Raw genomic sequence first — 13768 nt, 5'->3', positions numbered from 1 at the left:
GCCTGTGCTGCTTTAGTTGATATTCAATACTTGCTATTCGTTCTCGATTCGTATTCCAGAAGGCCGATATTCGATTGCTTACATCCAGTATTTACATGACAGATAATAGAAGCTTATATTGTTTATTAGTTACTGATTGGAGGGTGACAAATACAGCATAATTCAAAAGAACACAAACAACGCTGTATTCCTAGCATCAAGATGCACTTAGTCTGTATAATATTCATAAATTTTCTTGCGGTTCTCGAAATTCGTGGTAGCAGAACTAGGTTCTGCAGAATGCGCTTAGCCGCAAGTTGTCAACACGGCGATGACAATTACCCGTCCTTTCTGCAGGTCTGATACAACATTTCCGCCTTGATCCACCTGAAAGCCGCCGTGAAGCACTGATTGGTCCGCAAGCCGTGGGAAACGGACGCGATCTCTTCAGGGGCACGCTGAAGAGCTCAACCGTTCGTATATATACGCCTTTCTTACTCACTCGACATGTCTTGTTCACCTCCTGTGTTCTAAATCTGAAGACAAAACTTATTCCATTTGGTTTTGGTAGATTAGCTCTCTGACACGTTTTTGCACTTCTTTTTTTTTTACTCAGATACCCTAAAGGCCCTTGCGGGCATTACATAGGGGGCGGGGGGATAACAACAAGATATTTCAGGCACAAGCGGACGGCTATGACAATATAGAATACCGTAGTATACGTTATCGAACACAAGAAAAAATAAAGAAGAAAGAAAGAGAAAGAAATGCATACAACCTGACAAAAAAAACTTGGTGCAAAGAATGTAAATGCATTTACAGTGGGTCAAAAGCACAACATTCTGTTTTTACCAGACGTGCGTATTGAAACTGCGTTTCATATGGCTTACAAGCGAGTCATGATCGTGTATAGAAGGAATTTCTTTTGGCAGCTCGTTCCAGTGATAATTAGCAAGAAATAGCGGTGATTGCCGAAGGAGATTCGTACGCGCAAACATGGGACGCACTTTTAAGGGATCGTCGAGGCAGGGGAAAATTCTTTGCGGGGGTTTGATATGCGATGCTGTAAAGGATGATGGGGTATGATACAATCTGTGGAAGTGGGACAGCAGTGCTAACAGTCGTGGTTTTTCAACAGAGGGTAATTGGAGCGACCATTTGATAGCCATGATGCTGGATGTTCTGGAGTAGGTATTAGTGGTGAAACGTGGTGCTTTATTTTGCTGACTCATGCTTGATTATTAGGTATGCCTGATTTTCATTTTAAATGATGGAAGCGTATTCCATTTTTGAACGAACTATTGCTGTTTGAGCTAATAGTTGAATGATTTGCTAAATCCAAATTTCGCCTAATGAATGGAAGTATTTTATTTGCTTTCGAAATTATTTCTTCGATGTGATCATTCCATGTAAGGTTAGAAGTTAAAAGGACTCCCAAATATTTTAACGTAGACACATTCTGTATGCACATATTGTTCATAAAATATGAACTGAACGTTACTGGCTGCGGTAAATGTCGTTGTTTTTCTTTTAGAAAAAAAAATTTGCCATTCAGTATCTTCAGAGGTAATCATTTCAGTCATCTGCAAACAATCGAAATGTTGAAGTCATGTTGTGACTGATGTCATTATTGTAAATTAAGAATAAAATTAGTGCAAGTATGGAGCCCTGAGAAACGCCAGATTTAACTTGCGCTAAATCGCAAAACTGATCACTTACGGAAACAAATTCGTAGCGACTGGTGAAAAAACTTGAGATCCAATTAACAGTTTTACCATGTATGTTAAGCCGGATAAGTTTCATCATTATGCGAGAATGGGGAACATTATTGAATGCTTTCTTAAGGTCAATAAATATGGCATCGATTTTTATGCAGTCATGAACAGCTTGATGAAGGTCAGGTATGAGTTCAAATAATTGTGTTTCACAAGAGCGTCCTTACTGAAATCCATGCTGAATCCATGCTTCTACCAAACCAATGGCTCAAGTGACACTGCCCAACCTGTAACTTTTAATCGCATTCAAACAGGTTTTGCCTGTTTAATAAGGAAACTTCGATTTTGTAAACATTCTGAACATGCCCTTTTTGACGAAATATACATTGAATGTGTCTTAGAGTTCATTCGGATGCCTAGAAAACAGTGAATAGCGGCTGTATCGCGTCTTCGAGCAGCTCCTGAAAGATTGCTGCACAAAATCTGTATATTATCTACACTCGTCACTTTGCCTGCACATCCGCACATATATTCCACCTGCTTTTAGTAAATCTTATTTCGGTTACAATTAGTTCCGCATAGCAGTTTTTAGTTGGGAAAAGCTTATAACACTCCAGAGCGATTACATATACAGGTCCCAGTTATCCCAATGACTTTGAATCTTCCTTGTACGTCACTTTCATCTAACCTTATACGTAACAAATATACCTAAGGTGAATGGCTTAGCTCAGCTCTGACATCGTGGATGCCTACTACGAAGCTCACATGATGTAAGGAATTTTCAGAAAACGCGTATTCAGAATTATGTACGACGACCCGTATTAGGTCTAAAAGGTGAAATATATTCCACACACCTTTTCTAACTTGGCCCGCACGTCCGCAATATGTTCTACACCTCGGTAAAACAGGGCAGTTAAGAGTGCACAGAAGGCTTCCGAGCGCGTGTTTAATGCGTTTTTTTTTTCCCGAAGCGCTTACTTCACTGCTGCACTTGAAACCTTCTCGTAACCACACATTGCTCATAAGGTACCTCGCTTAATATGTTACTGTCTGGTTCATATTTACTCTTTAAAAATGAGGTACAGCGCTTCTATGCGCTTTCGTTTTCTTTTTTTTCTTGCAGAAGCTGTAATAGTGCACTTTCTTGTCGTTTTGTGCACTAGAAATTCGTAACACAGCCAATTTTGTCCCAATATAAGATTGCTTGTACCAGCGGGAAACTTAAAAAAATAAATAGAGCAACTCGAAACAGGGTGGAAACAAGTGCCTGCTAATACCGAAGGTGCCAATGCAAATAGACTTTAAACGTTATTTGCGTGTTTTCACAGTGCCTTGAAAATAAAATTGTTCATTTGCCGTTTTTGTGTGTATAGGAAAGAAGGAACTCTTTGAGTTAATGTGAACACAAATTTTCGTGTTTTTAATTTATTTAGGTGGTGATTAACATTTCCAACCAATTTTAATTATGCCCGTAATAAATGTGGTAGTGCAAGATTCGTCTGCACATCAACCCAAAGAGTCGCTCCCACATTTTCTATAGATACAATCACACAAAATGAAATAGGATTTTTTTTTCAGGACACTGTCAAAACACGTGTATGGCATGTTAAAATTATTTTAGTACCACTAGTACCTTCGATGTAATATACTCTTATTGTAAGGAGGCAGTAGATTATCACACATCTTATAAAAAGCCTGATTATCTTTACTTTGTTTGGTGCAATTTGAACTAACTCTTTTGTCTTGCAGTAAGCCATGCCAGGGAACAGTAACCGAGAGAGCGAGAGCAGTTCCTTCATTAGCAAATTCTACCCGGATGAGAATGCACGCTCGGCGCTGTCCTACCAGCCTCAAGCCGACGACATCTTCGTCGTGACAAATTTTCCTTTCTGCGGAGACACCTGGGTGCAACTGATAATCTACCACATTCTCCACAAGAGGGCGCCACCGTCTCCTCTTATGGAACGGGCCGCGCACCTACCTCACCTCGAATTGCAGGTAAGCTTGACATTATTGTAGTCGCAAAATATAGGCGATGATTGTGTTTTTCGTAATAAAAGGCATGTTATGCATCTAGGTTTTAAACGACTTGTGTGATAGTCCACAGTAAGGTTGGTTTTGTGAGCACTCATCAATTGTCCTACACCAGAGAAACGTACTGTAACGAAAACTTGTATACTACTTCGTAATAATAGAAGTCGCTCAAATAGCTCCTCTTCGGGCAAAGTAGTCCAACCTCCTGTTAGTGCAACGTATCATTGAACAGAAGCGTCTGAACTTGAGCTGGTTGAAACAACTAAATGACGTGAAAACAGCCACAAAATCTGGTCCAGACTTATTCCGAAATCTTCGTCTATCCAATACATTCTCCTCACTTAGGTCACGTCATTCCATTTGCCCTTGCTAATCTAACTCTGTTAGCAACTGCTCAAGTCTGCGTTTCTTATACATATCAACTTAGCGTGAAAATGCTTTGTTGTGTACTCTTGAATCGAGCGCTCGGCCAAAGCAATGGTTACAGGGATTCTGCTTGCACTCTTCAATTTCGTATGTGACAAATTAACTTGGTTCATTGCTCGAAATGGCTCAGAACATTTGACGAAATTAATAAATTGACACGGTATGAGTCCTTCAGTAAAAGGTGGAAATATGCTGGGATTTGACGAAGGAAGTGAAGAACACAAAGGCGGAATATAGGAGACACATATGATAGACGTTAGGTTCCCAGTGAGGCTTTGTATTCTATTATTTTAGCTAGGAACGCCACGTATCGTAACGCAGCCCATTCTCGAATCTATTATGTGGGCGACGTTCTCCCTTGGTGAGATCTGTGCTGAGAATGATAAATTCTCCGATCACTAAGCCCGAAATAAGGTAGCTGCGGAGTCACCCCGCGAACTGAGCTAGACAAAACTAGTGAGCTTAGTTCTGGACAAGTCTTAGGCGGGTAGTGCTGTACTTCACCGAAGGAATCACGTAAAGGTTACCCTGCGCTTGGAGAAACTGGATGACCTAGTTGTTGAACCGGTGCACCAAAAGCATTCCGTCTGGGACGGAAGAGGTGAGGCTCTTTATCAAAGCTTTCGAGATACAAGCTACGGCGAATTGTGCAAAAGAACCAACTGGCGACTCCGCTGATTAGGTACCCAAGTGCCGAAAAGATCACAAATAAACTTGTGCAGCTCAGTGCGTTGGCCAGCAGGTCATCAAGTACGAACATATGGCTTGCATATTTAAATATGTTGCTAGCAAGAAGGCGCGCTCTGGAGACAATATTGCTAACATGCTTGTTTACGTCAAATGTGTTTCACAAAAGTGGTGCCAGCTTACATTATAGAAGAAGCAGGCAACTCTTGGAAACAGTGGGTGGAACAATTCCTGGCGACATCCCCGAGCAACCTAGTAAATGATGGGACATCACTAGTAGCTCGATTTTTAGGTACTAAGAATGTAGGTTTTCGGCGCATAAGACATGCACGTAAAGCCTCATTTTAGCTAATACAGGGGCAGAAATAAGCACTATAAGCTGTTCTCAAGCAACGACCTATTCTACTTTATAAAAGCGTGCGGGCCATTTTCATGGTGTGAAAATGACGTAGCGTTCATCGATAGCAGGATTTAGCTAAAAAGACGAGACACTGCTTTTGTGTCAATAGGCATACTGCAGCCAACAAGTGCGATCCATTTGTTCTGGCACTATGAGCAAGTTCTCACAATGAACTTGTTATGACACCATGAGCATTAACTCGCACCTACTGCATAAAGCGGGCGGCCACGATATCATCGCGTTTACACTTTATATGAAACCTTACGGCGACATTGACGTCATTGCCGGCGAAGAAAATTGGCTGGCAGTGTTTCTATAATTGGTATCGCGGTAACAAGATGCCCCCGAAAAAGCACTTTTGTTGCTAAAAGCAAAAATATGTATATACAGGCGAAAATGACGTAAATAGGCAGTTATAAGCACTATAAAACCAATTATAAACTGCTCATTAACCCATGATTTCTGCTCATACACCAAAATGGTGGGTACATGGCGCGCGGCCATAAACATGAATTCGCCAACAATCTGGTCTCTAGACATCTTTACTTTAGGTTCAGAGTTTGCTCGTCGACAACTTTTTAGAATAATGCCGCCTCTTCATGCTAGCTGGGCCTACTCTTTCAATTTCTGAAGTGGTAGCCTTGCTGATGCATACACTGCATTCTCCTGCCCTGAATTGATCCCCTGAATTTATAGGTGACATACAGTGGTTTCAGAAGAACCATGTACTTGATGGTATCAAATCAAGTCTAACTCGAGCAATCGCTTAAGATTGACTGACGCGAACTGGTGCAGCCGTAATCAGCCAGAACCAAGCAACCGTAGAAGTCACACAGACAACTTGATGTGCTACAGCCAATCGGGCGAATAACCTAGGCAACGATGCCCAAGGCCTCCCGCCGTCCACAAAAACTAACAAACGAGAATGATCGTACCGATCCGATGAACAAAACAAGACTGTTTAACTTCCTCTAGCTTGTTTCATATCTTCATCAAAGTGGAAGGAAGACATGTGGTAGGTTTGGTAGACGGTGGCATTTCTGAGTCTATAATAAATTCCAAGATGCTAAGCAGATGTCACTCACCTATACTCGCCAACAACTTTCTGTGGCAATGAAGTGAAAGCTACGGGCTCGTGCCTGCTGCACAAGTGCTACCACGCCAAGTAGTCCGGCAGCGTTTGACAGGGCTTTTGGTTGCTTGGAACAGTGGCTGAATTGACGCAGCCTCCACGTGCCACGGTATCGCGTTTTCCTTGACGCGGAAGGGAAAAGCCGAAAAATAAGTAAACATTTACACTAAGTGGTGTATTCTGTCTTATTTGACTATTGCTAATAAAGTGTTTGTTTTCTCTGCTCCTGCCTTATGACGCAGATTAAAACGTGGGACTCTTTTCGGAAGCGCTGTCACTTGTGCACACTTAGCCTCGGTAGCTTTCCCTTCATTGCCACTGAAAGTTGTCCACGAGTATAGTTAAATGAGCTACGTATTCAAGGTTGCAAGGCGAAAGTGGTATCCTCTAATCAGCAGGTGTTTAACGACGACTTCTACCTTAACCAAGGTAATACTTAGGTACTGGCTATCCTGTTTATGACTTATGATTTCGGTCTCCACGAGTTACAAATAGGCATGAGATAGATCATCTATATGGATATGCCGTGGTCTTACTCAAACGACTACCAAGGCAAAGAGCACTGCTGAGTAGACAGAGTGCCTTTGTGGATTGTCAAGTGTGTGGGGGATGCTTCAACTAAGTGTACTGAATTTGTAAAATTTGCAAGTTATCAGAAGAGAATGAAGCCTCACAAGGTTCCACAAGGCCTGCATCCGAAAAAACCCTTACATCACGTCTAAAGAGCGATATATATGGTTGAAGAAAGCTGCGCAGATGATGGTAGACGTTGATATGATCCGGACTTCACCGTCATCCTTAGATTCTTCCATAACATTCGCGCCTCGGAAGAGTCTCAAGGTGCGCATTGAATACTGGGTTCTTAATCGTCCCGCAGAACTTTTACCGTTACTCATGCCGGAGTTTAACGCGACCGTAAATAAAAGAAGTGAATGTCGACATTTTCACGCATTCACTTATTCAAAGACTTCTCACAGATCGCGATAGTCAAAGAGACAAAAATGAACCCAGCTGGTGTCAACTCTTTAATTCTATGCTAGTTGAATTGACTTCCGTTCAGTTAGAACTTGCCAACATGGTTTTAAAATACCACAAATGATGTCGAAGCCTTGCCTATATGTATGTGGTCAGGTAGACATTGTGGTCCTTTGCTTTGAACGAGCGGATGAGCATCGGTTCACATTTTTCAGGTGATAAATTTCATGAGCTTAGCCCACCGCAAAGTAAATTCCAGAAAAGCATCCTTCTTGTTAAGAAAATTGGTATTTCTTAGCAGTATTTCGCAGGGTAAATAAATGCGCGAAACAAAAGCTAGTCAATATGATATCATCAGTTCTAAAGATCACATGACGTCCACTCAGTGCACGCGTTTTGAGCGACTAGCAGACCATTAAAGGCTTTTCTTTCAATGTTCAGTATGAATACCATATGCCTAACACAGAAAAAAGTCTGGTTTGAGCATACCGTGATTAAGTGCATGAAATATAGCCTGACTCAAGCAATCTCTGCTGACTGTGCCTTATTTTGCATATCACAGGCTTCACATTAACCTTTCAATTCGATACCCGCACCTCATGCTATGCAAGTGGTGTAGTTTTGCCTTATCGTTCTTATTCGGTGACAAAGATAGTTGCCTGAAGATGAACATTGCGGGCTGTTTGGTATATCGGTGAAAAAGGGGTCTAAGAACAGATACCTGGGAAGCTGAAATAGTATAGTCCGACCAACAAACGACGAAGAAACCCAAGAGCTAGGGGAATGTAAAAAGGCAAACGACAGTAGGATAAAGCACAGATAGCGTGCAAAACAAGGGAGAGAGCAGCACAAAAATAAATGGTAATGTAAACCGCCACCGAGTGTTACTCTGACAAATGAGATATTTCGGCAAGCGTTCCTTCTAAGGGAATGCATGACCTAGTACAGCGATCCTAGGGGGGGGGGGGGGAGGGCATAGGTGTTCTTTTTGTATGTCGTAGTTATGGGCTAACAGATTCTGCACTACTCTACTCACAGCGTAAAAATCACAGCAAATGGCGTCTAGGGATGCAAACAAAGTTCCACGTTATAGCGGTGTGCTGATAAAGCAGCACCGCTATAACGGTGCTGCTTTATAACGGTACCGTTATAAAGCAGCGATAAAGTGGGCCGAACCAACCAGCCCTTGAGCTCATTCTTCACTCCAGACACTTTTTAATCGCAAATGGCAGTGTATAATCATCCTGCCAGGTGAATTGCACAGTCACGCGACAAGTACTGAACACTACGTATCGAGGACGGTAAACGGGTTCATTGCGAGGCAGGTGAAGCTTTCGCAATATGGCTATTTGACATGATTTTCTTTTTGTGACTGTAGTTGCGCACGTGCATGTGGCAGGTTGGCGTGCCCACGCGTGGCATACACTCTGCTACGATACAATGCGCATAATGCTTTGCCACGTCATCATCACAAGCTAATTTGCGCAACTTATACATGCAACAATTCCAATGACATATCACGAACTATTTATGAAACATGTGTACTGACTGCGGCGCATGCGAACCCTCTGTGTTTGTTTCGTTTCATGAACCGTATCTTTTGTTCTCTTTTCTCTGTGCTTTACCACAAACGTGCTGACTATTTCCACAGCGCCGACCAGTGCACTTGTTAGGTCGAACAATCAATCTCTTTTATATACATAATTAATAGGGTGTGCCTTACCACGTATGGTACCAGCAATACATAAAACTAATTTCATTCGGGTGAATTACGGAGAAGTAATAGAAAACCTGCCATTCTTGTTTTAGATAAAACTTTAAGATTAGCACTGTGCTACGAATGAAAACTGAGACCAGTGCATGAGCAATACTTTCGTAGCCAAAAAAAAGATACACCGAAGAACCGCAGTTTGGGCACGGAATATTAGCGATCATGCAGCTTAAGAATATTACACACCTAGTAACCAGGTAGGTTCAGCGGCCGCTCGCAAATCGCAGGTTTACACACCAATTTATTTCTTTTCCTACGCACCCAAATCACTTTTGTCAAATTGTGGTCTATTCAGGTAAAGTATCAGGTTGATGCGGAATTCCTATCCATGGGTCTATCTCGCAAGCTTATCCCGTTTTACTGCTGAATTTATTTGGTTCTCAGCGTCTGCCACGCATTTTCTATAAAACCTTGCGGCACGTTGACCACGGGTTAAAGTTCATCAGCAACACTTTTTGTGCAGCGGGAAATGTAAGATGGACGCAAGAAGGCATATATAAAAAGAAAAGAAACAGCGCTACAAGCAATAGCAATCTTTGTTATGAAGACAAGACCGCATGTACACTACAGGTGCCGTAGCAGACATAAATCACATGGAAGCACTAACAAACATGCGCGATGAAAGTCAACTATCGAATCATATTTATGGTCAGCGACAACTTACCAGAGGAAATCGTTACCGCTGTCGCAGGAAAACTTATTTCTTAGGGGTCAATGCTCTCGACGACTTCTAACGCACAAATAACCAAGTGCGTCTATATGCTCTGCCTCAAGTATTATGAGGATGAGATCTTTATATCGACCAATAAGGATGGTTTTATCAAGCAAAGGTCGGCAACGATATGCTTGGGTATGGAGGGCGGGAAACCCGTCAGGCGGCAGCTTTTTTTTTTGTTTTTTGTTTTCTTCTTGCGCTCTCTCAACCGCTGATGTATGAACCTACTGGTTTGGCCAATGAATTGTTTCCCAGAGGAGAGGGGAATACGATAAATCACAAATGACTTGCAATCTACGAACTTGTTTTTATGCGTTTTGAGCACTCAAATTTTTCTGTCCTTGAAGGCTTCCTCTTCGCACAGATCCTTCCAAAGTCCTCGGCTACTGGAAAAAGCATCCGAATGCTATCGCGGAGTGCCAGCTTCTTGAGATTATGTGAAAGTTAGATAATACAGGAAATTATGGCTTTGCTTCTCGTTCGTGCACTTTGCCGGTGTTGAGTGTCAGTCTGGCCTGAACTTCCGCGAATTATTTTGAGGTGCTTCTGGTCTCGAAATGTCTAGATAGACCACCCTTAAGCATGAAGTCTGATTCATGAAGCTACGCCTTATTAGGTGAGCGCCAGATTTTTGTTGACTCTTCATGGGAAAGCTTTCAAAACAAAATCAAGCAAGTGTTTAATGTGTTCCGCGATTGTCTTAATACTCTTGAAGTGGCACTTGAATGGCCGATTGAAGGAACCATTAGATTTGCGGGCTTGAAACTCGTTTGTTCCGACAACCAGTTACGCTGGTGCCAAGCTCCAGGGCTAAAAAATGAATATTCCCTTATCGCTTTAACCACCTAAAACTAACCAAGAAAGGCATTGTGACAATGTGCCGCAGCAACTAATTAAGGAAATCTTGCCCTCATCTAATAAAGTACAGCTTGCAGAATCAGACTTCACGCTTGAATGAAGCTGGCTATCCAGACCATGCTTTAGTGCCTGTAGCAGAGAAGCAGCTGAAATGCAATCGCTGAAATTCAGGCGAATCTGACACTCACTATGGTGCAAGTACAGGAACGAGAAGCACAGCCGTGATTTCCTATACTCACGAACTTTCACATAATCTCAAGGTGGCGGCACTCCACGATAACATTAGGGTGGTTTTTTGGTACTCAGTAAGCCTAAAAGGCCCGGTGTGAAGAGAAATCTTCCTAAGACAAAAAAAAAAAGTTCATTGCGCAAAACCGAATGAAAAGTATTTCATAGATTGCAAGGCATTTGTAATTTCTGGTATTCTGCTCTCCTCGGGGAAACAATTCGTGGACTAAAGCAGTAGGTTCATAAATGAGTGGTTGAGAGAGCACAATAACAAACCAAAAAGTTGCCACGTGATAAGCTTACCGACCTCTATACACAAGCATGTCGTTGCCAAACTTTCCTTGATAAAGGCGTCATTGTTGTTGGATATGAAGAAGATTTCGCCTGATTAATTATTGAGGCAGAGCGTATAGACACACTTGGTGACTTGTGCATTACAAGCCGTCGATAGCGTTGTCTCTGATGAAGTTAGTTTTTTCTGCATCAGTGCTGACAATTGGTTTTGGTAGGTTAACCCTGGTCACAAATATGATTCGATAGTTGACTTTAATCGCGCATGTTTCTTAGCGCTTCAACGTGATGTATGCCTGCTACGGTGCCTGTAGTGTATATGCGGTCTTGTCTCCATAATAAACATTGTTATTGCTGGTAGTGCTGTTCTTTTTTTTCTTCTTTAGGTATCTTCTTCCGTCCGTATTACGTTTCATGCTGCGTAAAAAGTGTTCCTGACTATTCACCGACAAGCCACCATTTCTACCCTTGTTAATGTGCATGTTCTTTAGCCCCACAACAATGTGTCCCCCCCCCCCCCCTGCTGCCATGAAGAGGTTCTTACTGGTATACTGTGGTATAAAGGTTATAAACAGGATGAGGTGCCTCAGAAAGGCTGGTGAACGTTTCGATAGGAGGACTTATCTTCAGCTTTGACGAAGATAAGTACTCCAATGGAAGTGTTGGCCAGCCTTACTGAGGCACCTTATCCCTGTTGATAACCTGCATACCACAGTGTGCTATTCCATCTGTCAGCCCGTTTCTTGATTTTGAATTTATTGCTGGTGTAATAAGAGTTGAGCGCCGTTTGCACAACTGTACCATTATTCAAGTTACCTCTCCGCGTCCCTGCCATTCAATTAGGAATGTGTTCAGTACGTCAGCCGCTCTACTGGAGATTACCAGTTTTAATGTTTATTTGCTTCTAATAGTGTTTTACGCTTAGTAATCTACGGCATTCGTATATTCCAACACTGTCGCAGGGCTCCGATGCTGTCCAGGCCATGCCGAGACCCGGAAGCATACGCACCCACCTTCCTTTCCACCTTGTTCCTCAAGCAGACTGCGCAAAGTACATCTACGTCGCGAGAAACCCGTACGACTGCTGCGCGCAATTCTTTGAACAGATGTCGAGCGCCCAAGGGAAGAGCGTGGACGAGGCGCTCACGATGTTCCCCTCGTTTTTTGATCAGTTCGTTGAGGGCCGAGCCTTCTGTGGTGATTACCTCACCGACCTTGTGTCCTGGTACAAACGAAGGTTCGACGACAACGTCCTATTTCTCACGTATGAAGATTTGAAAAATGATAACATGACAACAGTTTTGAGGATTGCCGACTTCCTGGACGAGAAAGGCCAGTATGGTGAGTGGCTGAGGCGAAACGGAAAGTTCTTGAGGAAGATCTGCGCCGAGACTCAATACGAGGGTGTTTGGGAGTGTGTGGAGGAGCACACGAGGCTGAAGATGAAGGAGGCAGCCGCCTTGCCTGATGAAGGCAAACCAGACTGGGTGAAGCAACTGCAGAAAGCCTCAGTGACCTTCGGACGGCTGTTCGGCATGAAGTGTGATGAAGGCAAAACGCGGCTAAGCCGAGAAGACATATTTACACCTGACATGATCAAGAAGCTCGAAGAGCGCCTAAATATTGCGGCTGGAGGCAGCAACCACATCATGACGTTGTGGACGAGCGTTGAGTAATATCTTCTGAATACCTGGCGTTGGTGTGGGCCGCTTATGCGTTATATAGGAGAAGAGTTCCTTGTTAAAAATTTACTAGAACGTACTATTTTCATTCAAGATTAACGTCGCCCAAATAAATGTTGACTCACTATTCAACAGCCATGTATTAAGAGACATGAGCACAAGAAAACAGAATCAGTATAATAAAGAAAAGGCGATGAAAAATTGAACGGAAGCTATCTTTTCTGCTTTCATTGAATACGCTTTTTACCCGGGAATAGTATATTTCCAGTTAAAAAAGGTAAGCATCATCGCAAAAAATACTATATCGAAGCTACAACCCAACTTGAATTGCACTCGCAGCATGTTTTAGTGAAGTCATTGTCAAGACTGGCGCTGTTTTTCCTTTTTCCCTTTATGTAGAAATATGGATCGCCGTGATGTAGAGGCTTCCGGAAAACAGACCGCACGCGATTGCATAGGCATGAACTTCTCATTGCATTAATTTTGGAAACAAAGCCTCTTGCGTTTTTAAACAAAACCATAGCATCCCGAGCTTAGTTCTCACTACTAGCAAGTAGTTATTCCTACGGAAGACGACGTGGCGTGTTGACTTTCTTCATGACTGTCTAATAGAAACGATAGCATCGATTTATTGTCCTTGCATTGAAAGAAGCTGCTGGCAGCCTCGATCGACACATGTTATTTCTTTCTTCATAATTGACTTTTGCACAATGATTTAGAACACTCATATGATTGGGTGGGAACAAACAGAAACATTTCTAACGCCGGACTTCTTTACGATCTCAATTGCGCGTTGAAATCGTAACTGCTCCTTTGTGAAAATTATTTCCCTGAGACTCGTTTCCCACCCTGGCGACTTGGCAGAAATCATCTCG

General features: G+C 42.5%; 1 protein-coding gene across 7 annotated transcripts in view; it reads left to right on the top strand.

Moving 5' to 3' along the window:
- LOC135913299 (sulfotransferase ssu-1-like) overlaps positions 1–13099 on the top strand; it is a 90177-nt gene extending 77078 nt beyond the window's left edge. For 5 of the 7 annotated variants that reach the window (XM_070521447.1, XM_070521451.1, XM_070521448.1 and 2 more), the window contains 3 exons: positions 337–452; positions 3444–3692; positions 12174–13099. In XM_070521447.1, coding sequence (XP_070377548.1) covers positions 3450–3692; positions 12174–12887 — 957 coding nt within the window. In that variant the 5' untranslated portion in view covers positions 337–452; positions 3444–3449 and the 3' untranslated portion in view covers positions 12888–13099. The remainder of the gene's footprint in view (positions 1–336; positions 453–3443; positions 3693–12173) is intronic. The other 2 variants (XM_070521453.1, XM_070521452.1) reach the window with 1 other exon arrangement.
- The last annotated feature ends 669 nt before the right edge of the window (positions 13100–13768 follow it).

Source organism: Dermacentor albipictus, chromosome 7 (genome assembly GCF_038994185.2).
Source record: "Dermacentor albipictus isolate Rhodes 1998 colony chromosome 7, USDA_Dalb.pri_finalv2, whole genome shotgun sequence".
NCBI classification, from domain to species: Eukaryota; Metazoa; Arthropoda; class Arachnida; order Ixodida; family Ixodidae; genus Dermacentor; species Dermacentor albipictus.
Note: the sequence above shows the minus strand (reverse complement) of the source record. Positions and strands in the feature narration are given on the sequence as shown.